Source organism: Mus pahari, chromosome 17 (assembly GCF_900095145.1).
Source record: "Mus pahari chromosome 17, PAHARI_EIJ_v1.1, whole genome shotgun sequence".
Classification (NCBI taxonomy): Eukaryota; Metazoa; Chordata; class Mammalia; order Rodentia; family Muridae; genus Mus; species Mus pahari.
In genome coordinates, this window is record NC_034606.1 from 44,040,671 (window position 1) to 44,062,047 (window position 21,377).

Sequence of the window (21,377 nt, forward strand, 5' to 3'; positions counted from 1 at the left end):
CTTTGTAGACCAGGTTGGCCTCGAACTCAGAAATCCACCTGCCTCTGCCTCCCAAGTGCTGGGATTAAAGGCATGCGCCACCACTGCCTGGCTTTTTTTTTTTTTTTTTTTAAGATTTTTATTTATTAAGTATACAGTGTTCTGCCTGTACGCATGCCTGCAGGCCAGAAGGGAACACCAGATCTCATTACAGATGGTTGGGAGCCACTATGTGGGTGCTGGGAATTGAACTCAGGACCTCTGAAGAGCAGTCAGTGCTCTTAACCTCTGAGCCATCTCTCCAGCCCCCTCTCTAGAATCTTTTGCCATCTCCTCTCCAATCGCTGGCCAGCAGCCTTCCCATCGGGAAAAGAAAGATAAGGAACCTGCCCTGCCTTCTCAACTCCCCACCAGAGAGCCAGGATTCCACCTAGGAGAGGCTGGCTCCTCCTGGCCAGGATGTTCTGGCCGCAGCAGCTGCTGGGACCCCTCTGGGCTCCTCCCAGCCTCGATAGGACTTCTTAAATGGGGAAAGCGGCTGAGTGACCACCATGTGCCAGGCCTGTGCTGGGTACACGGAGATGTCTGGAGCAAAGGGAATGTCTTTGAGGAGCACACCAACTCTCTACCCCCACACAGTAGGTGCTCAAGTGGTATGGCTCTGAACTGAAACTAAGCTAGCAGAGAGCAAAAGCTTGGTGTGGTGCACAGGGCTTCCTGTAGTCACCCCTCCCCCTCCCCAAGCCCGAAGGGTGCACACTGGAGTCAGCTTGCAGTTGCCCACGGGCTCTCTAGCCCTGTAGCTATCAACACCTACTGTATGCCCAGGCTGGTGGAGCATTTCAAAGAGAAAATCATGGTTTGGGGGGTCGGAGCAGCACCCATATCAAGGCCTGACAAGAAGAAAGGGCAGGCACCAGGGACATGTGCTAGAAGAAATGAGAAAGAGTTTTACAAATAGGGGAAGCGGTCGAAGCTGAGGACTCTTTAAAGTGGAGAGCGACAGGAACTCAAGGGCTGACCCGCAGACCGGGGTATCTTGTTTACCCTGTGGCATAGACTGGTCCAGGACAGTTGTCCTACCAAGCTACTATACACAATGAATGCAGAATTTTGGGGACTGATTCAAGGACATTAGTCTCTGGTGGTCCCAGGTACCCCGAGTTCTGAGCCAGTGGTCCAGCAGACATGGGGGATGGACAGGGAATTGTACGGAGGAGGAGAAATCTCCAAGCAGCATCCCCTAGTGACTGGCCTGCACTGGCCCCGAAGGCCTGTCCCTTCTAGGCAGCCTTCTTTTCCCTTTAAGAGAGCAAAGGTTGTTTATACCCAGGGCGGAGGTGGCAGGAGCAGCTTACCTGCTTCCCGCCACCCGCCGGGGCGGCGGGGCAGGCTGCGGGGAAGGAAGAGCCCGCACTCAACTGCGGACCTCAGAGAGACAGACCGACGTACACTCAGCAGGCGGGTCGGACAACCCGGGGGTCGTTGAGGCCCGGAAGCAGCGAGAGAGCGAGACTCCAAACTTGGAGAAAGGAGTGACCTGGGGGCCGGGGGCGGAGTCGTGAGCGGGGGAGGAGAGCGCCCGCGCCCGCGCCCGCGCCAGCACCAGCCAGAGGAGCGCGCCGGCCCAGGAAGCCAGAGCGCCGCCCACCCATCCGGGGCGAAGCGCGCGGGGGAAGCAGGCTGGGCCGGGGGCTGCCAGCCTCAACCCCCAAGGTGACTCCTCGGCCCCCAGCCCGGACCCAAGATGATGAAGAGGCAGCTGCACCGCATGCGGCAGCTGGCCCACACGGGCAGCTCGGGACGGTGAGTGTCACCCGCTTCTAGCCGTGCTGTCGTCTCGCAGGACCTGAGCGAGCGCAAGAGAGTGGGGAACCGGTCACAGAGGTCGAAGATATCTGGGCAGCGGCCCTCGGGCATGCCAGAACCCTGACCTCGTTTCCTGGGTTCTGAAGCCACTGTGGTCGCACAGGCATAGCTGGCTTTGCGAGCGGTCGGGGGGGGGGGTGAAAGGCACCTCCATTCCCGGTTGGAGAGGCTGCAGAGAGCAGAATGCGCCCTGAGCCAAGACGCTGCCTGAAACCTCATTTGTCCCCTCCGGACAATGGGAACAGTTAACCAACTCTAATTGGAGGGAAGGGGAGGAACAGAGCGGATCGGGGGCCCCAGACCCTGGGGGAAGGGACTGGTAGTGTTCTGGCCTGGGGAGGAGGGGCCTGCTCTGCTCTGGGTGTCCGTCCCCTCCCCCTACCCAGGGGCCTCCTGCCATTTGGTCCTGCTTCTGCTTTTCGCAGGCTCAGGTAGAGACACCCCTTCCCCTCGGTTCCCAGCTCCAAAACTATGGGAGCGGAAGTTTGGGGAGTTTCTCGGAGCCTTTCTTTCTGTCCCTCTTCCCCAGTCTGGGAGTTCCCCATTCTTTGGGCCCAGAGAGGTGACCGTGTATCCAGAAACTTGATCCAGTCCTTGCAGTGACACACTTATATGTACCTACGAAGCCAAGCTACTCTGCCCTGAACCCATGTCCCTATGTATTCAGGTCCGGGGACTCTGCCCACAGCTGCAGTCCAATGTCGTATGCCTGTGGGCCTGGCCACCCCGGAGACCAGCTTCCACACTTCCCGTTCTGGGGGCCAGCTTAGGCCTCCTCTTTCCGGGCCAGTCGAACAATTTGGGGGATGGGAAGATGAGAAACTTTTCCTCTGTCCTGAAGTTGGGCCCTGGGTAGCTCCCTCCTGCTTTTTTCGGTGTCATGGGTCCACCCTCTCCCAGGACACAGCCCTGGGTGGAGGAGGAAGCAGGCATGCATCCTCTTAACTACCATGGAATGTGCTCCAACTACGATGTAGACGGGCCACCCAGGTTTGGTGGGTCCTGGAAGCAACTTGGATTCAGGTCCCATCTGCAGGGGTTGGAGGGAGGCAGTGGGTTTCCTAACCCAGACTGACTCAGCCAAAGCCCCCCTTCCCCCACAGCACCCCGGAGACTGCCGAGTTCTTGGGTGAGGACCTGCTGCAGGTACGTGCCTGGGCCTGGGCGGGCTGGGCTGGAAGGCAGGCCCATGCAGGCTGTCAGTATAGAGGCTGGCAGGCAGGGACAGCAGTCAAGGGCCTGGTTGTGTCATTCTCTGCTGGCCAGGGGAGGCCCAGGAGGGAAGAGAAAAGTGATTCTTGTTCTAGGGGAGACAAAGAGCAATGAGGGAGCGCCCCCTCACAATATACAGTCCCCACACGCCCCTCCTCTGTACCTCCCAGGTAGAGCAACGGCTGGAGCCCGCTAAGCGAGCAGCCCACAATGTTCACAAACGGCTGCAGGCCTGTCTGCAAGGCCAAAGCGGGGCTGACATGGACAAGCGGGTGGTAAGTGGGGTCTCTGGCAGGAGAGACCTGTGTGGTGAAGGATGGGGTGGGAAATGAGGCCCTCTGGGTGGGCTGCAGCTTCTGAGCTTTGCTCTGAGCTAGTAGGCCCCCAAGCGGTCTAGGTCTAGGTGGAGCTGGATGGATGACACTTACTCACCAGGAGGCTTTTATTGACTTCTGCTACTGTGTTGCTAAGACAGACTGCCATGCATTGTCTCCCCACTGCTGGCAACAGCGCTGGCCACAGCCCCTTGTACAGTCAACTAGTGTATCATGGGAAACCGAGACCTAAATTTACTAGCCTAAGATCACACAGGTAACAAGTGACAAAAGTGGCCCTGGGGTTCCCTCTGATTGTAAATGCAGGATTTTCTCTAACTCCCGGTGGAAGTATGGGGGGGATGGTTAAAACACTCACCTGGCTGGAGCTGGAGGGTCTGCTCAGCAAAGCACTTGCTCTTGCAGAGACCTGAGTTCAGCTTCACCACTCTCCAGTCCCAGGGCACCTTCTTCAGTCCGCTGAGGGCACCAAGCTTGGCTGCCCCGCCCCCGCCCCCCCCTTAGCCGAGCGTCTGGGTGTAAGGCAGTGGGAAACCCAGGAGAACTTGAACTAGAGATGGACCAGATTAACCACCTCTGCCGTGAGATGGGGAGGAGTTCGGGCCATGTCACCCTCTACCCCAGCCACAAGGCCAGCTTCTTTGAAATGGCCTAACCTTGGGACAGCTTACTGCTCCCTCCCTCTGCAGAGTGGTTTCCTAGGCTCCCTGGGATTGACCATTCCTTCATGTCCGGTCAAATAAGGGAGGGACGGAGGGATCCCAGGTCTGTGAGAGATTGTACACCTGTGCACACGCATGGAGGGGCACATGGGGGCCACACACCGTCACTGTCATCCACTTTCCACTCTTACCCATGACTGTGGATCTGTTTAGTTGGCTCTCCCCTCTGCTGGGGCGTGGGTTTGGCTAGGCACTCTGGGCTCTGGTAAGGTGGAGGAAAGTGGTAAATTCAGGCTCACTCACCCCGCCCCCCCTGGTCCTCCCCCTCCCACAGAAGAAACTTCCTCTCATGGCTCTTTCTACCACGATGGCTGAGAGCTTCAAGGAACTGGATCCCGATTCCAGCATGGGGTGAGCGTGGTTGGGACCTGGCTCTTTGCTAGAGGGAACAGTGAGGGGGTCGGATCAGCCAGGGTGTCTACCTCGAAAGGATGACCTGAGCTGGGAGAAATGTCCAGGTCACTAAGGCCCGAGAAAGCAGGAAACACAGAGGCTGGGACCTTCGAGTGTTTCTAGGTGGGGGTGATGGGACCAAGGCAGCCTTGGCCCATTGGGAATCTCTGCCCACAGGAAGGCCTTGGAGATGAGCTGTGCCATCCAGAACCAGCTGGCCCGAATCCTAGCCGAGTTTGAGATGACCCTGGAGAGGGATGTCCTGCAGCCGCTCAGCAGGCTGAGCGAGGTGACTGTGCACCCTGAACCCCAGCCCTAGCTTCCCCAGCCCCCTGTAGTCCCCACTCCCACCAGACCCCTGAACCCTCCCTGCGCCTGCCCTCAGGAGGAGCTGCCTGCCATCCTGAAACACAAGAAGAGCCTTCAGAAGCTGGTGTCTGACTGGAACACCCTCAAAAGCAGGTGGGCACCTGAGCCTAGGTCAAATCATAGTAAGGCTCTGCAGGCCCCATGGGGTACTTGTGGCCATGCTGGTCCTTGAGGACACTTGAGGTAAAGGCATATATATATATATATATATATATATATGAGGGTGTGCATGTGTGCCCTTGGACCACAGGTGACCCCAAACTAGGAAAACCAGTAGTCTCCAAGATCCCAAGGTGGTTCTAGGGCTCCTTCCTATGCTGCATTCTGGAGCTGAGTCGTTGTAATTACCAGGAACCACCACCAGAGGGAGGCCTAGAGCACTTTGGCCTAGTCCTGGCAGAGGCCCAAGGAATTTCTATTTTGCCTCTGTAAACCCTAGAGTCCTGTGTGGTTACGTGCATGGAGGGGACACTTAGCTCTGGCCATGCAATGGGGCCAGTGACCACCCACCTTGGGACCCTCCCCAGGCTCAGCCAGGCAGCCAAGAACTCAGGAAGCAGCCAAGGCCTGGGTGGTGGCTCAGGCAGTCACGCCCACAACACCACTGCCAACAAGGTAGAGATGCTGAAGGAGGAAGAGGAGGAGCTCAAGAAGAAGGTGGAACAGTGCAAGGTGAGGTGATTTGGGATGCTTGCGTAGACAATGGGTGTGGGCCCATTTTACAGATGGGAACAATTGAAGTGATTGGGCAGCACTGAGATTTAAACCCAGGCAGAATCTACTTAGTGGGGTACCACCCAGGACCTCTGCCACACATATGTGCATTAGCAGCTGGGTTGTGGTTGTTTACTGGACAAATAATGTTGAATGAATGAATGAATGAATGAGTGAGTGATGTTTGCAGAGTGAATAGTATTTGTATGGTGATTTTGAGAGGTTTTGCTGGGTAAGAAGAATGAATGAATGAGTGGTGTTTGCTGAGGAATGAATGAATGATGTTCCCGGAGAGAGTAAAGCAAGAATGAATGAAAGAATGATTGCACGGTGAACAAGAACACACTGTACTAGGGATCCGAGGACCCAGCGTAAAGAATCAGAGGCCTCAGAAATTTAAGAGGCCCCTGTGGGCTGGCCCCAAGTGAAGACCCTGGTCTGGGCGTGTTTCTATCCCTACCATCTGTCATCTTCTCTGCGGGATCCCCAGCCTCACATGTCCCCTTCCTTCTGTCCCTAAGGACGAGTACCTGGCCGATCTCTACCACTTCTCCACCAAGGAGGACTCTTACGCCAACTACTTTATTCATGTGAGTCCACGGCCCAGCTTCAGCCACCTGAAACTCGGGTGGATGCCACGGGGAAGCACCTCTGGGGACACCCCCCCCCCAAGAGATGGTGGGTGTCTGTTCTGGAGACGATGGGGAAGTCTCCACTTCTCTCACTTCTCCTGGGGGATGGCTTTGTCCCCACAGCTCATGGAGATTCAGGCTGATTATCACCGGAAGTCACTGACCTCACTCGACACGGCCCTAGCTGAGCTAAGGGACAACCACAGCCAAGCAGGTAGGAACATGAGTGAACCAGCGTCGCACCACTAACCCTACTATGCTAAGGGCTCTATAAAAGTTGACTCCTTAGCTGGGCCAAACTCCTTAGAGTGGCAAACACCTTTAATCTGGGCAGTTGGGTGGCGGAGACAAGTGGATCTCTGAGTTCAAAGGCAGCCTAGTCTCCATAGAGGGTTCCTGGACTCTCTTATCCTGAGAGGCAGTAGGGAGCTGTGGTTGAATTGGGAGCCAGGAGAGGGCTGGATTAGGTCTCCATGGGCTGGCTTTCTGCTGCTATGGAGGTGGAGAAGGAGCAGAACAGGAACCTTCTAGAAGGTTGGGATCTGGACTAGACAGAGCAGTGGAGGTGGGCAGATCCAAGATGGTTTGTATGGTACTGAAGCAAGGCGGAAGGTGGATGCCTGGAGGTGCCCTGTCTTCCCAAGCCCTACTGCCTGGGGCAGAAAGAACCAGGCTACTGATGTGTCTCATTCCCACAGACCACTCCCCCTTGATGACGGCCGCCCCCTTCTCCAGGGTATATGGGGTGTCCCTGAGAACCCACCTACAAGACCTAGGCCGTGACATTGCCCTGCCCATCGAGGCCTGCGTCCTGTTGCTGCTGTCAGAGGGCATGCAGGAGGAGGTGGGAGCTGAGGCGTGAGGGATGGGGGGAGGGACAGGGCCCCATGCCACCCCCATGCTGGCACCCAAATTCCCTTCTCTGAGAGGATTGCCCTCCCATTGCTGAACTGGACTCTGCCTCGCTGAATAGCATTTCAGGGACCTGGCACTGTCCCACAGATAATGAGCAGTCTTTGCTCCAAGATCCTCTTGGGCTCTGTTTGGCAAGGGGGAAAGAGTCAAAGATTAAATGGGGCCAGAATCACCCGAGGAACCTGGGGTCCTCGGACCAGTCTTTGGGCATTTCTGGAAAAAAAACAAAAAGCACCCTTAGGTGCCAACCTGGAGCGGATTGCAGTCTCTCCACCAACGATGCCGAGCCTTCTCTCCCCTTCCACCACTGTCCCCACTGATCTCCCAGCCCCACACACTTCCGGAGGGTCCGTAGACACGATCAGGACTACTGACCACCACCGGTGGGGACACTGAGGCTCGGCAGCCTGCCCCTGCCCTGCCCTCTGTGACGCACAGCGTGTTCCTTTCTGCACCCTAGGGCCTCTTCCGGCTGGCTGCTGGGGCCTCTGTGCTGAAGCGCCTTAAGCAGACCATGGCCTCAGATCCCCACAGCCTAGAGGAATTCTGCTCTGACCCCCATGCCGTAGCAGGTACCTGATCCCCTGGGACGTCTAGGCAGACGGGGGGTGGGGGGAGCAGAGCTATCTAAGGTAATGTAAAGCTATCTAAGGTATTTAAAGTTTGGCTTTAGGCCTGATAATGCTACCAAAAAAGCCACTATGGGGTACTCAGAAGTTCCTCATGGAGATCTGTGATGAACCCTCTGAAATGTATATGCATTTTTTTAAATGATAAGCTTGCTAAATACTATGTTGAAAGGGCCTATAACCCAAAGAAACTATCAGACTAAGACATGAAGACTTATAGCCCGAGCATGAATACGGACTAGAGGTTCCTTCGAAGTGGAGAGAACTGGGTCCTTAGGCTGCCCCAAACCTTCCCCTGCCTTGTTCCAGGTGCCCTCAAGTCCTATCTCCGGGAGCTGCCAGAGCCCCTGATGACCTCTGACCTCTACGATGACTGGATGAGAGCAGCCAGGTGAGGAGGTGGGGGTGAGGGGAGGGGAGGCGAAAGCTCTTGAAACATGGTCCTGGGTTGGTGCATTGGTGACTCTCCCTCCTCAGCCTGAAGGAGCCAGGAGCCCGCCTGGAAGCCCTCCATGATGTTTGCAGCCGTCTACCCCAAGAGAACTTCAACAACCTCAGGTGAGCCCTGCCTCCCCTGCCACCACCACCACACACACACACACACACACACACACACACACACACACACACACACAGCTTTGGGTTTCGCTTTATGCTGTACCTGAACACAGAACCTCAGCTGTGATGTGCTGTTCCTGTCCTTCACACTAGACCAGATACCAGAGCCGACAAACCCAGTCAGGTGCAGTGGCTCATGCCTACCCTGCCAGCACTCCAGAGGCAGAGGCAGGTGGATCTCTGAGTTCAAGGCCAGCCAGATCTACAAAGCGAGTTCCAGGATAGCCAGGGCTATACAGAGAAACCCTGTCTTGAAAAAAACAAAAAAGGAAGAAACCCTGGGTTTGGTCCTCAGCACGCCATGAACTGGAGGTGTTGGCGCATCCCTGCAGTCACACAGGCATGAGGATCGGAGCTTCAGGGTCATCCCTGGCTATATAGAGTTCGAGGCCAAGCTGGGCTATGAGACTTTGTCTTAAAAAGCAAGCAGAAAACCCTGCTGAACCTGTCATTCTGGGACCCTGGGCAGGCAGTTATCTGTCAGCACTGGAGACTCAATCAACTTGGCTCAAAAAATAGATTGGGGAACTTCGCTAGTAAAAATGTCACCATGCCGGGCTGGTGAGATGGCTCAGTGGGTAAGAGCACCCGACTGCTCTTCCAAAGGTCCGGAGTTCAAATCCCAGCAACCACATGGTGACTCATAACCATCCGTAACAAGATCTGACGCCCTCTTCTGGAGTGTCTGAAGATAGCTACAGTGTACTTACATATAATAAATAAATAAATCTTAAAAAAAAAAAAAGAATGTCAGCAGGGCATGGTGGCGCACGCCTTTAATCCCAGCACTTGGGAGGCAGAGGCAGGCGGATTTCTGAGTTCGAGGCCAGCCTGGTCTACAAAGTGAGTTCCAGGACAGCCAGGGCTATACAGAGAAACCCTGTCTTGAAAAAACAAAAAAAAAAAAAAAAAAAAAAAAAAAAAAAAAAGTCACCATGCCGAGTGGTTTCTGTCCTCCTCTGCAGCCCTAGGGTAGGGAGTTCGTGGGCCTTAAAGGACACTGTGAGCATTTGTGATGCTCTCCCACACCCAGGTACCTGATGAAGTTCCTGGCTCTGCTGGCAGAGGAGCAGGACGTGAACAAGATGACGCCCAGCAACATCGCCATTGTCCTGGGACCCAACCTGCTGTGGCCTCCCGAGAAAGAAGGGTGAGGGCCATGAGCCCAGGGAACCTGTCCCCAGCTAGTCCCCAGCTGCTGATTTGCCCAGACCACCGTTCTCAGTGGGCTGAGCAGTTCTTAAACCTGCTCGGGGCACGGGTGTGGTGACCTGGTGCGGGTGCTCAAAACCCACTGCTGAGGTGTGATTGAAGCCTCACTCGAAACCTTCAGACGCGGGCCTTGGAGAGTCACTTCCTCATCTGTCAGTCGGGAAGACATGATACGAATTCTCAGGGGGTGGGGGGTAGTACTTTAGGAATTAGATGGGAAATGGTTTACAAACTGTGAAGTTCAATGATACATGAGAAATCACCGCTACTTTTCAGGCCACAGATGGATGACGGGGATCCCATGTGCTGAATTGTAATTGTTTGGGGGTGGGGGGAGGGGCAGTCAAGCCAAGACCTGGGGGAAAGAGCCCAGAATCGATTAGTGATGTCTGTTATAGGTGAAGGAGTGGGAGGTGGAGTATGTGAGCTACACGCGTGCCATCAACCCTGATGGCAGAGTCTCACATTGTCAGTGTCACTGAAACTCTTGCTTCTCTTTTGTGCCAGGGACCAGGCCCAACTGGACGCTGCGTCTGTGTCCTCCATTCAGGTGGTGGGTGTTGTCGAGGCGCTGATACAGAATGCAGGCACCCTCTTCCCTGGAGGTGATGTCCTTTATTGTCATCTCTAGTTCCCACTTCCACCAGCTCCTGGACTACAGCCCAGCCTCAGTCCTCGATTGCCCCCCCCCCCCAAAAAAAAAAAAACCTCTCCATGTGGCTTAGAGGAAACTGTCTTTTCTGTACTGAGCCTCAGTTTCTCATCTGTGAAATGGGAATGGTTCTGTCTTACCCATGGAAAGAGGAAGCGAAGTCCCATCCTTTCAGGGAAAGAGAGTAGCCTGGCTCTGGCCAGGACAGGCAGACTTGGCCAAGGCTCTGAACTTGACCCCTGTTCATTCCACCTCTAGATATCAACTTCAATGTATCAGGCATCTTCTCTGGCCTGGCCCCCCAGGAGAAGGTCAGTGGCCAACAGGTCTCAGAGGAGCTGCCACCTGTTACTGTGCCTGCTCCAGCCACGATCCCAGCTCCAGCCTTGGTGGCTGTCAAAGAAAGGTAAGAGCTTAAACGTCGTGAATAATCTACTCCTGGCCTGGGGCGCTCTCTCTGAGGGTTTAGGAATGCAATCTGCGCCATTTGTCCTGTAGATCTGGTCCCACAGGTTAGAGTAGGTGGGAGGAGCCTGCTCTCAGCCTTAAACACGTTCCTTTCTTTATTGTACTGCTATTTCTCAGCACCTACTATATGCCCAGGCATTGTTCATGCCCCTGGAATGTAGGGAATTGGGAGGGGACAGTTGGGATTTACAACCATCCTGTACCCAATCCAATCCTGGCAGACCGGTGTTTCTCAGTGGCCCACACCGTGGTCGTGGACTCCCTCAGATGAGGCAGGTGTGTGCCACCCTCAACCCCTGCCTTGGGAGAAGCAGAGAGAGTAGACATGTCCCATCTACATTCCTGTGATGTCAGGATGTGCTCCGCTGGAGGACTAAGCAGTATATGGGCAGCATAAAGGGCTCTACCAGCCGGGTAGGAAAGGAAGGCCTCTCTGGGGAAATGGCCAAACAGAAGTTTAGGAAGCCAGACTCTTTCAACGGCTGCTCACAAACTCTCTGCCTTGTGTTGGCAGAACATCCCCTATAGATCCCATGGGGGTCTAGGGGTGTACCCCAACTGGTTGCCTAGCACAGGGAAAGGCTGGGTTCAAGCCCCAGCAGGACATAAAATGGGCGTGATGGCACTTTCCAGCACTGGAGAGCTGGAGGCAGAAGGATAAGGAGTTCAGGATCTTAGTTCCCTATGTGGAAAGTTCAAGGCCAGCCTAGGCTTTGTGGGAATGAGACAGTCTCAATAAAGAGAAGGAGATCACCTGGAAAGGCCAGCCAGAAGCTTGCTTTCCCTTCCCGTCTCTGTGGGAGCGCCCCATAGGTTATATCCCAAGCCTGGGCTTTCTACTAATTTACTGCCTGCTGCTCTGGTCAACACTGTGACCAAAACAACTTGGGAAGGAACTTGTACTTCACATAGCAGTCGATCAGGGAGGCAGGGGCGCAAGCAGAGGCAGGAGCCCTGGAGGTCGTCTGCTCTGACTGGTCCTCAGCCAGCTTTCTTATACAACTCAGGATGGTTGTCTGGAGACAGTACAGCCCACAGTGAGCTGGTCCCTCTCACGTCAGTCGGCAGTCAAGACAGTCCCACACTGATAATCCCCACACACACACACACCAACATGGCTTCAGGCCAGTCTGATGTGGGTGATCTCTTGGTGGAGACTCCCTCTTCCCATGTGACTCTGAGTTGTGTCAAGTTAACAATTAAAGTTAACTAAGCCAAGCTTAATGGGGCACAAACCCCACCGACACCTGAAGTATCTAGTCGGGAGACTAAGACGGAGGACCTATGCTTGGTGTAGCCATCGGTGGTGGGAGGCAAGTCCTCCCACTCAATGGTTTGGAGTCACGTGGGATCCTAGGAGATGTCCAGGAAATGGCCAAGCTTGATTCTCGCACTTCTCTTTCCCTTGACAGGACAGAGGCTGACTTGCCCAAACCAACTTCTCCCAAGGTCAGCAGGAGCCCCACCGAAACAGCTGCTTCGGCAGAGGACATGACCCGTAAGAGTAAGTTGGCTGTGGGAGGAGAAGAGTCGGAGAGTGGGAACTCCCTCTCCTCCTGTCTCTTCACACCACCAGAGAGGCCGACATGATACAGCCTCAATACTCCACTCTGTGGCAGAACCGTGATTGCCCTGACCTTGGAGAGCTGGGATGTCAGGGAGTGTGCAGGGCTCTGGCACACAGGAAGTGCTAGAGAAAGGAAGCCAGTGGGAGCCTGGTGGATGTTCTAGCCCTCCCCACCCCCCCCACCCCCCGGAAGCCCAAGGACTGTGAAGGACAGGGCCAGAACTGTATTTAAGGTAGAGGGAAGAGAGACATTTGGGAGGAGTTGGAGACTCCTGAGCTCCCTGGTACAGTCCTGCCAATCTGGCCCAGGATGAATAGGTAAGAGGCCAGGGATTCTCATGGGGACTAGGTCACTGGGGAGCCCGTCCCCCTCCCACCCCAGTTCTGACAAAGGGCTTTAGAGCTGGGTGCATCATGCTACGCTAAGGGAACAGCCACCATTTGTCAACAAGGACAGGAGGCATTTATATAATTAACAGATGTGTAGCCTCTCTGCTTGAAGCCTAGAGTGAGCTAACTAGTGGCCATGTTGGGTTTGTGTGCTATGGAGAGACACAGGGAAGATGGACAAGGTACTTGAGAGGACAGGTTCTCTGAGGAAGGTGACTGACAGCATAACTAGGGTGAGGGTCTGGGGGATCTACTGAAGCTTAGAGGACCATAGAGGAGGACCTCTAGGGATCACTTAAACCATAGAGGAGGACCACTAGGGAGCACTTCAGCCAAAGAGGAGGACCACCAGGGAGCATCTCGATGATGAGGACCGACTGTGGAAAGTGAAACTCTATTTCCCCCAACCCCCAAAAGGAATATACAAAGGCCCAGATGCGGGAATATGAACATGTGATGTGCACAGACACACGAACCCCTAACTTTCCTCTATTTCGCTTCCTCTACAGCCAAGCGCCCAGCCCCAGCCCGGCCTACCATGCCACCTCCCCAGCCCTCCAGCTCACGCTCATCCCCTCCAGCTCCATCTCTGCCCCCTGGCTCTGTCAGCCCTGGCACTCCCCAAGCTCTGCCACGCCGTCTGGTGGGCACCAGCCTCCGCGCCCCCACTGTGCCTCCCCCGTTACCCCCTGTTCCTCCACAGCCTGCCCGGCGCCAGAGCCGACGTTTACCAGGCTCCCCGTGCCCAGCCTCCCCTGTCATCTCAAACATGCCTGCTCAGGTGGACCAGGGAGCAGCTACAGAGGACAGAGGGGCCTCTGAGGCTGTGGGTGGGCATCCCTCTCCCCCAGCTCTGCCACCCCAGCCCCGGCCCAGGGGCCTCATTTCAGAGACAGATTAAGCAGACCCTCCTGGCTGGCAGGTCCTCGGTGTCCCCTTTCCCTCCCCCTCCCCCTCCCCCCCTTGTCCTCCCACATGGCCCTCGCCCTGTGCCTGGGTGCCTGCTGGGCCGGCCCCTACGGCCAGGAAGGCTCAGGCCAGCCTTCTCACTTCTGACCCATTCCTCTTCTACTTTGAGCTTGGGGTTCCCACCTGACTCCCCACTCTCCGGCAGGGTCTCAAGGGAGCAACCAGAAGGAAGAACAGACTTGCCTGTTCCTAGAGGACTTTTATTTTTTTTCTCTTGCCAATGTATTTTTGTAAGGCTCGTAAATAAATTATTTTAAACAAAACTGAAGTAACTGGCCAAACGAAAGCTTCCTCTCCTGGGGATACAGAATCTGCTCCCCATAAGGAGGAAAGGGGACCAGTGGGCTATCTGCTGTCTTCCTGATGTGAAGAGCTTGTGCTTGGCGGTTTCTCAGAGCTGCTTGTCTTGAGTATGGGTCCCACAGGCTAGTTTCTCACCCAGGTGAGAGCGCCACCTGCAGGTGAAGTTTCTGAAGCCATAAGAAGGGACTGCCCGGGCCATGGCCTGCACAGCCTGGGCCTGAGATGAAGTGCGGGAGATTAGCGCTCCCCTGGGTCTTCCTCCCACCCAGGGCCATTTGCACAGCCTCTCGGGATCAGGGATTCCTCCTCTGAGACAGTCTAGCAATTCCACCCAGTCTGTGTTGGGAAGACCAAAGTGCCCGTGTGCACGCACACACATAAACACGCAACTTTCCCGGGAGCAGGAATTGAACTATCCGTGGACTTTCCTGAGTTGCTCTGTGTAGACCCAGGCTAATGCTCCTTTCAGTTCTACACCTGAGGGTCTTTTGGGAGCGGGCAGGCAGAAGTGGGTCAGTACATCTGGAAGCCCAATTTAGTAGCCGAGTGGAGGCCGGGGCATGCTGTCTATGGTCTTCTAGGCTAAGAAACTCATTACAAAAGGTACAGAGAACAGAAACTAGTCGGGCCTCAAAGGCATGGTTTTCCTTCGGTCTCTTCACTTCAGTTGCTCTGGGTTAGACAGCTACAGCTCTGCTTAGAACCAAAATATTGTGACAGTACAGATCCCCGTTCATCCCTGGTCCCCATACTTTGAACTACTGGTTATTCAAAGGCTTGACAGACTGAAAGGTTCCCATTTGCAAAATGCAGACCTAGGCAGCTGGGATCACCCCATCCCCTGGCCATCAAAATAATGCCTAGTGTCCCCCCCCCCAACATGAAATCAGATCTCTGGATTCCTGTCTTTTAGTCATGTATTTGATTTATTTATTTATTTTTGGTTCTTTTGAGACAGGGTTTTTCTGAATACCCTTGGTCCTAGTTCTGTAGACTAGGCTGACCTGGAAATCAGAGCTCTTCCTGCCTCTGATTCTGAGTGCCGTGTTCGCATCGCCTGGCTAGAACGTTTTATTTTTATTTATTTATTTATTTTTTATTTTTTGGTTTTTTCGAGACAGGGTTCCTCTGTGTAGCCCTGGCTGTCCTGGAACTCACTCTGTAGACCAGGCTGGCCTCGAACTCAGAAATCCACCTGCCTCTGCCTCCCAAGTGCTGGGATTAAAGGCGTGCGCCACCACGCCCGGCTTTGGCTAGAACGTTTTAACATTCATTTGTGTGGATGTGCGTGTGGAGGTCAGAAAACAACCGGAAGGGTTATGTTCTCTCCACCGTGAGGTTTCTGAAGAAGGAACTCAGGTCCTCAGCCTTGACAGCAAACTGCCATCATCTGCTAAACCATCCCACTGACCTGCATCTGGGTTTTAAAAATCATTTATCTAAAGCCATCGAACTGTAAAGTACACATCTTACTAAACGGAAATTATACAACGACAAAAAAAAACAAAAACAAAAACAAAAACGAGTTCCCCAGGGGACTCCACAGCACAGTCAGATGACCAGAAGGATAACTGGCCAGGTCCAAGAGCCCAGGGCAGCCTGCGAAGTCACGGATGATGTAGCCCTGGCTCCATCACATCCACATGTTTCTAATGAGCGTCAATGGTTCCGAGGACAAGAAGATCTGGCCCGAAGACAACATCTCTCACGTCTCTGTTTTTCTCCTAGCAACCAGCTGGCCTACGTTTTTAATTGGCTGGGAAGCGCACGGCGATTCGCTGCAGACCAGGCTGTCTCTCCATTGGTCCCCTCCTTTTGGTGGCGCCCCCCTCGGTCCCGCCCCTTTCTCCGAGCTCCTTCGGGATCGGCCAGCCCCTTCGACTAAACTCTAGCCTCTATTGGCTGAAGCTTGTGTTCGTAGCCCCGCCCCCGCCCCGTTCCGCACGCCAATTGGTGGAGCTGCCCCTTGTCCGCGCAGGGAGCGCAGGGCGCGCGTGCGAGCGGCCAGCCGGCTGCATGGCGCGCTGCGAGCGGCTGCGCGGCGCGGCCCTGCGCGACGTGCTGGGCCAGACGCAGGGAGTCCTGTTCGACTGCGACGGGGTGCTGTGGAACGGCGAACGCACCGTGCCGGGCGCCCCTGAGCTGCTGCAGCGGCTGGCGCGGGCCGGCAAGAACACGCTATTCGTGAGCAACAACAGCCGGCGCGCGCGGCCCGAGCTGGCGCTGCGCTTCGCCCGCCTGGGCTTCGCGGGGCTGCGCGCCGAGCAGCTCTTCAGCTCCGCGCTGTGTGCCGCGCGCCTCCTGCGCCAGCGTCTATCCCGGCCGCCCGACGCACCGGGCGCCGTTTTCGTGCTGGGCGGCGAGGGGCTGCGCGCTGAGCTGCGCGCCGCGGGGCTGCGCCTGGCGGGGGACCCCGGCGAGGACCAGCGCGTGCGCGCCGTGCTCGTAGGCTACGACGAGCAGTTTTCCTTCGCCAGGTTGACCGAGGCGTGCGCGCACCTGCGCGACCCCGACTGCCTGCTCGTGGCCACCGATCGCGACCCTTGGCACCCGCTCAGCGATGGAAGCCGGACCCCCGGTGAGCGCGGGACTGGGCGCGGGGATGTGAACGGGGACCGGACGCGCCTCTCGGAATTCCTGCAGCTGCCGCCAGTCGGACAGTGGCCAAGGAGTTTGACACACGAGCCACCTTAGGCTCACTGTAGCTCAGGGAATTGCAGGTGGGATCCAGGTTTGGAACCGACCTCAAGGGCTTTTGTCATTGGCCCCACCCACTTTGCAGGTGGGTTTGTCGAAGCGGTCTGGAAGGATGATGCGGGTGGAGAGCTGGATTGGAGCATCCATAATCAGGATAGTGGGGAAACTGGGGGGCTGGGGGATGGAGCTTGCCCTTAGGCCAGTGGGGAGACTGGAAGGTAGTGGAGCTTGACCTCAGTTCCAGTTCTGGCCCTGTTTGGTTAACCCTGTGAGTTACATAACCTCGGAACCTGGTTTCCAGTGTGGCTCTTCACCATGTCGGTCATCCCCGGGCTCCTGAACCCAGCCCTCCAGTTTATTAATACCTTCCTGAAGCCCCTTTGGTGCCTTCATTTCCTTTCCAGATTAGTTCAAAAATAAGAGTGTTGGCCCATTTCTCAGTTAAAGGAATCGATACTCAAGGGAGGTGAGCTTGTCTGGGAACACAGCATAGAGCAGAGAACCTGACTTGGCCTTTGGAACGCCCACCCCCACCCCCATCCATCCACCCATCGAGCCGTCCAGGCTGTTCAGGCCCGCACCTAGACAGGAGCGCTGACCGCTGAGATGAGCCCCAAGAGGTGGAGGCAGCAGAGACTATCAGATGGTGATGAATGGCTATAGGTTTGGTCCCTCCAGATGAGGCATGGACCTATCTCTGCCACTCTCTTCTGCTAGCTTTTGGCCCAGATAGTACTTGATACCAAATTCGGGGCTTCTGCGGGGTGGTATTGCAGGAAGTAAGGTAGTCACAGGTTCGAGATGGGGCAGTGAAATGGATGCCTGTGGAGAGGATCTGGGAAGCCTTCCTGGAGGAGGCATGCTGTAAGGATGGTGTAGCGGGGGGGGGGGGGACAAAGAGATATTGGCAGTACTGTCAGGATTGTGTAGCTGATCCTGGCTCTGCTTGAGACCTACCCTCAACTCATACATGAGCCTTCTCCCCACAAATCTAGGGGAGAGGTCACAACTGCATCAGCTTTTTTTCCCCTATCGTGTTACTATGGAGTCTGATTTCCCAAAGAGCTTGGGTTGAGGCTCTGGGGCAAGGGCTTCTCCGGGGAAGGGTGGTCTGAGGAGCTTGGGAGAGGCGGGACCTAGCCCCAGACCTCTGCAGGAACCCTTCTGGCTTCTCCTGTCTACTTACCCACCTATCCAACCTGCCGGTCCCTCCTATTGCCTGGAGGGGGAGACAGAGCTTTAATAGACGCAGGCTTGCAGCCAGCCACGTTTGTGAGTGATGTAGCTTCCTCGCATTGATTAACAAATGCCTGGTGGCTGTGTGCTGTAACCCAGGAGCAGGGGGAGGTAGATGAACAGTCATTAAAGAAGGGCTCGATTATGCGTTGGATCTGAAATAATGTGGAGCCTCCTCCCCCACGCCCCCCTCTGGGTCATCAAAGGCCTGTGAAACTGTGTGCTGGTCTGCCACAGGGCAGCCACTTGAGCTAGCAAGTAGATGTGGCCACCCCGCAGGAATATGCCATGACACACAGCAGCCTTGAGTTAGGTGTTACATTCATGGGCGCTCCTACTGGGATCATGTTGGGTGTTAAGCGCTTAGCTGGATGACTGACTGGGGACGTGGGGCCAAGAGGAACCAGCTCTGCCCAGGGAGCTGGGGACAATCCTTGTGTTTACTTTTGTGTTTTTGAGACAGGGTCCGGTCCCCGAGTCCCAGTCCCCATCCCACCCCCACCCCTTTCCGCTGCTGGGATTAGCTCGGGTTCTCTGCCTGCTCTCTCCGGCTGCTGTAGCTAGTGATGTACCTATGAGAGTTGAAAGAGGAGGCCCTGAGTGTTTGGGCCGGGCTGGGTTATGGTAAGAAATGTTCATGGGGAGGGAAGGCCTTGTCTTGTATCCCCAGATGTGTGTGGTGGAAACGCTCCCTCGTTGGCTGGTGTGCTGCCAGCGGCCTGGGAAACGTTGGTACGGAATTGCCACAGCCACCTCAAGAACGCAGCAAACTTAGTGGACATGGCGAGTTTTCAGAGCATGGTACTTCTCTTGTGAATAATTCATTGATGGTGGTGGTGTTCATTTCGAGACAGGATCTCACGGTGTAGCCCGAGGAGGCCTCTCACTGAGCCTCCTGGGTGCGGGTCTTTATGCCCCTCTCAAGCCTTAGTTCCTTTTCTGCGATGAAGCACCATGACCAAGGCAGCTTACAGAAGGAAGGTTTATTGGGAGTTTATGGCTCCAGAGGGAGAGGAGTCAGCGGTGGGGAACAGACGTGGTGGCCTCTGTGACTGGGACAGCAACTTAGAAGCTTGAGTTGTGAACAACCAGCAGGAAGCTGAGAGCGTACCCTGGGGAAGGTGGGAAGCTTTGAAACTTCGACGCTCGTCTCCAGTATTGTTCTTCCTCCGACAGAGCCACGTCTCTTAAACTGTCCAAACGCCACCTCCAGCTGAGGACCATGAATTCAAGTGGCCAAGACTATGTGGGTAATCACATTCAAACCAACACACCGAGGAAGCTCAGCTGTGGGCAGATTTCTTAGTGTCACGGGGCCTCGGCTTTCTCATCTGTGAAATGGGCTTTTTAGTACACTGAGTAAATGGTGCCGCTTCTCTTCCTTTAGTTGTGGGTGTTGGTGCAAAGGCAGAATGCACTGGCACGAGGTCACGCCAGTGGGCAGGAATAAGAGATGCATTGTGCCAGGAGATCGGTGCTGGCTGGGAGGCAGCACCTAAACAGGCCTCTTGTCAGGCTCCCTGGCTTCTTCCCCAGCTCTCCTTACTTCCCAGGCGTACTGTGGCCGCAGACATCTTCGAGGGTGTAGCTTTTTGTCTCCGGCTGGAGTTTTCTCTGGGGATCGTTTTTTCCCTGCGAGGCTGGCTGGGTCAGAGGTGTAGGCATTTCTGTGCCCTGCCGCATTCCAGGCAGCGGGCTGTGCCAGTTTTCCATGCCACAAGCGTGGCTTCTTGGAGCACTGACCACCACTGCTGAGTGCCCTTCCCAGTGAGGCCCACCGCCAGTGTCCCTTCAGGGACGATCCCCATCTTACCCCAGTTGAGAGAATGTCAGAGAGGCCGGAGGGCTTCCACACACACAGGAGGTGAGGGCCATTGCCAGCTTCATGTTTGGATTGAGAAACTAAGGCAAAGAGTGTGCCCAGAGCACCGGTGATTCTGAATTCAGTTGTCTGGGACAGGCAGTGCCCAACCTTTACATCTGGCCCAGCTGCCGCCCTCTTGCTGACCTATTGTCCCCTCCCCACAGGTACTGGAAGCCTGGCTGCCGCAGTGGAGACAGCCTCGGGACGCCAGGCCCTGGTGGTGGGTAAGCCCAGCCCTTACATGTTCCAGTGCATCACGGAAGACTTCAGCGTGGACCCCGCCCGCACGCTGATGGTGGGGGACCGCCTGGAGACCGACATACTCTTTGGCCACCGCTGCGGCATGACCACCGTGCTCACGCTCACGGGCGTCTCGAGCCTGGAGGAAGCCCAGGCTTACCTGGCGGCTGGCAAGCGTGACCTCGTGCCTCACTACTATGTGGAGAGCATTGCGGACTTGATGGGGGGGCTGGAGGACTGAGCCCACCTCCCCTGTTGTTCCCTCATCCCACAGATGGAGATGACAGGCCATGAGTCACATCCGGGACCATGAGCTTTCTGGCGTGGTGTCTTTACCCCATTGATGGGAGGCTAGGAACCAAGAAGGTTTGTGGGCTCTCACACCCCCTCCCAGCCGTGGCTGGACACTCTGCTCTTCAGAAGCTGTCCCCCCACATCTTGAAGGTTCACCCTGGCCTGACCCCACCAGGTGGCCTTATTTCCTACCCTGTCACCTCCTCTCCTTGGGCCCCGAAGCCAAATGAAGATTTTTTTTTTTTTTCCAACCTTGAGTACCTAAGTTCCTCCCATTCTCTGGGACCTCTAGTGTTCTGTCCCTAGAGATTGTTGGCCAGTCAGAGATCTAGGGAACTCCAGCCCATTCCCCACCTGACCAGGCCTCTGGGAGGAGCTACTGGTACTGCCAGCCTATTAGTGTCTCAGAGTGGGCCTTTAGCGGAGCAAGTAAGAGCTTAAAGAATGCCTTGGATAGCCTGGAACCCAGAGCACCAGTCAGGCTCTGTGTCCATCAGGACAATTAATGATCCCACTGGCCTCTTAAATCCCAACTAGAACGCTCTCCAAGTCCAAGAGACTTGTGGCCTTTTGACAATCCTAGCCTGACTGGATCAACCAAGGGACCAGGTCCTTGGCAGCACAGGGTGATGGATGCTGGTACGTATAGCACTCAGGAGGCTGAAGCAAGATGATTGCTGAGTCTGGTGACCGGGGCGGCAGCATCAGACCTCATCTCGGACAGAGGGTCATCCTCCACAGTCATTACTCCAGACTGCTCAGTGGGGCCCCTCTGTGGCCCTGGGGTAGTGTGGAGAGGTTCCCACTCCCACCTTAGCACCATCCAGTGTTGATGGCTTTTTCAGCTTGGAGGGGGTCCTCCTGTTGTCCCCACCAGCAGTCTGTGTTTGCAGTGCCACCCCCACCTGCCCATTCCCAGCTATTTATTTGTTTATTTATTGTGTGCCAGTGAAGGTGGGGGTAGGGACCTTCCCACCCCCTCCACCTGTTGTAACCAGTCCTTGAACTTAATAAAATGTGAATGGAAGTGTCTCCCTGCCTCCTTCCCTCCCTCTCCCTCTCCCTCTCCCTCTCCCTCTCCCTCTCCCTCTCCCTCTC

At 55.6% G+C, this 21,377-nt stretch overlaps 2 protein-coding genes across 3 annotated transcripts; both read left to right on the forward strand.

Annotated features, from left to right (window-relative positions):
* Window positions 1-1,621: 1,621 nt before the first annotated feature.
* On the forward strand, window positions 1,622-13,879 carry Sh3bp1 (SH3 domain binding protein 1). Of its 2 annotated transcripts, none has more exons than XM_021216727.2 (18): window positions 1,622-1,785; window positions 2,952-2,994; window positions 3,231-3,335; window positions 4,392-4,468; window positions 4,688-4,799; window positions 4,896-4,972; window positions 5,407-5,551; window positions 6,115-6,183; window positions 6,349-6,439; window positions 6,924-7,069; window positions 7,601-7,712; window positions 8,079-8,160; window positions 8,247-8,327; window positions 9,421-9,537; window positions 10,107-10,204; window positions 10,510-10,657; window positions 12,132-12,223; window positions 13,791-13,879. In XM_021216727.2, the coding sequence occupies exons 1-18, from the start codon at window positions 1,727-1,729 to the stop codon at window positions 13,877-13,879; spliced, it is 1,743 nt and encodes a 580-aa protein (XP_021072386.1). In that variant the 5' UTR covers window positions 1,622-1,726. The 2 variants fall into 2 exon arrangements, with proteins under 2 accessions (XP_021072386.1, XP_021072384.1); XM_021216725.2 differs by having other exon boundaries at window positions 13,186-13,837.
* Window positions 13,880-15,919: 2,040 nt separating this feature from the next.
* On the forward strand, window positions 15,920-21,311 carry Pdxp (pyridoxal phosphatase). The gene is made up of 2 exons (XM_021216924.1): window positions 15,920-16,526; window positions 19,910-21,311. Exons 1-2 carry the CDS (start codon window positions 15,965-15,967, stop codon window positions 20,224-20,226), a joined length of 879 nt encoding a protein of 292 aa, XP_021072583.1. The 5' UTR covers window positions 15,920-15,964; the 3' UTR covers window positions 20,227-21,311.
* The last annotated feature ends 66 nt before the right edge of the window (window positions 21,312-21,377 follow it).

Excerpts from the sequence above, each read along its gene's own strand:
- Sh3bp1 (XM_021216725.2), top strand. The coding sequence starts at position 1,727 with ATGATGAAGAGGCAGCTGCACCGCATGCGGCAGCTGGCCCACACGGGC. Across the intron at positions 4,800-4,895 it reads CGCTCAGCAGGCTGAGCGAG|GAGGAGCTGCCTGCCATCCT; the intron begins GTGACTGTGCAC and ends GCCTGCCCTCAG. Across the intron at positions 6,184-6,348 it reads ACGCCAACTACTTTATTCAT|CTCATGGAGATTCAGGCTGA; the intron begins GTGAGTCCACGG and ends TTGTCCCCACAG.
- Pdxp (XM_021216924.1), top strand. The coding sequence starts at position 15,965 with ATGGCGCGCTGCGAGCGGCTGCGCGGCGCGGCCCTGCGCGACGTGCTG. Across the intron at positions 16,527-19,909 it reads CGATGGAAGCCGGACCCCCG|GTACTGGAAGCCTGGCTGCC; the intron begins GTGAGCGCGGGA and ends CCCTCCCCACAG.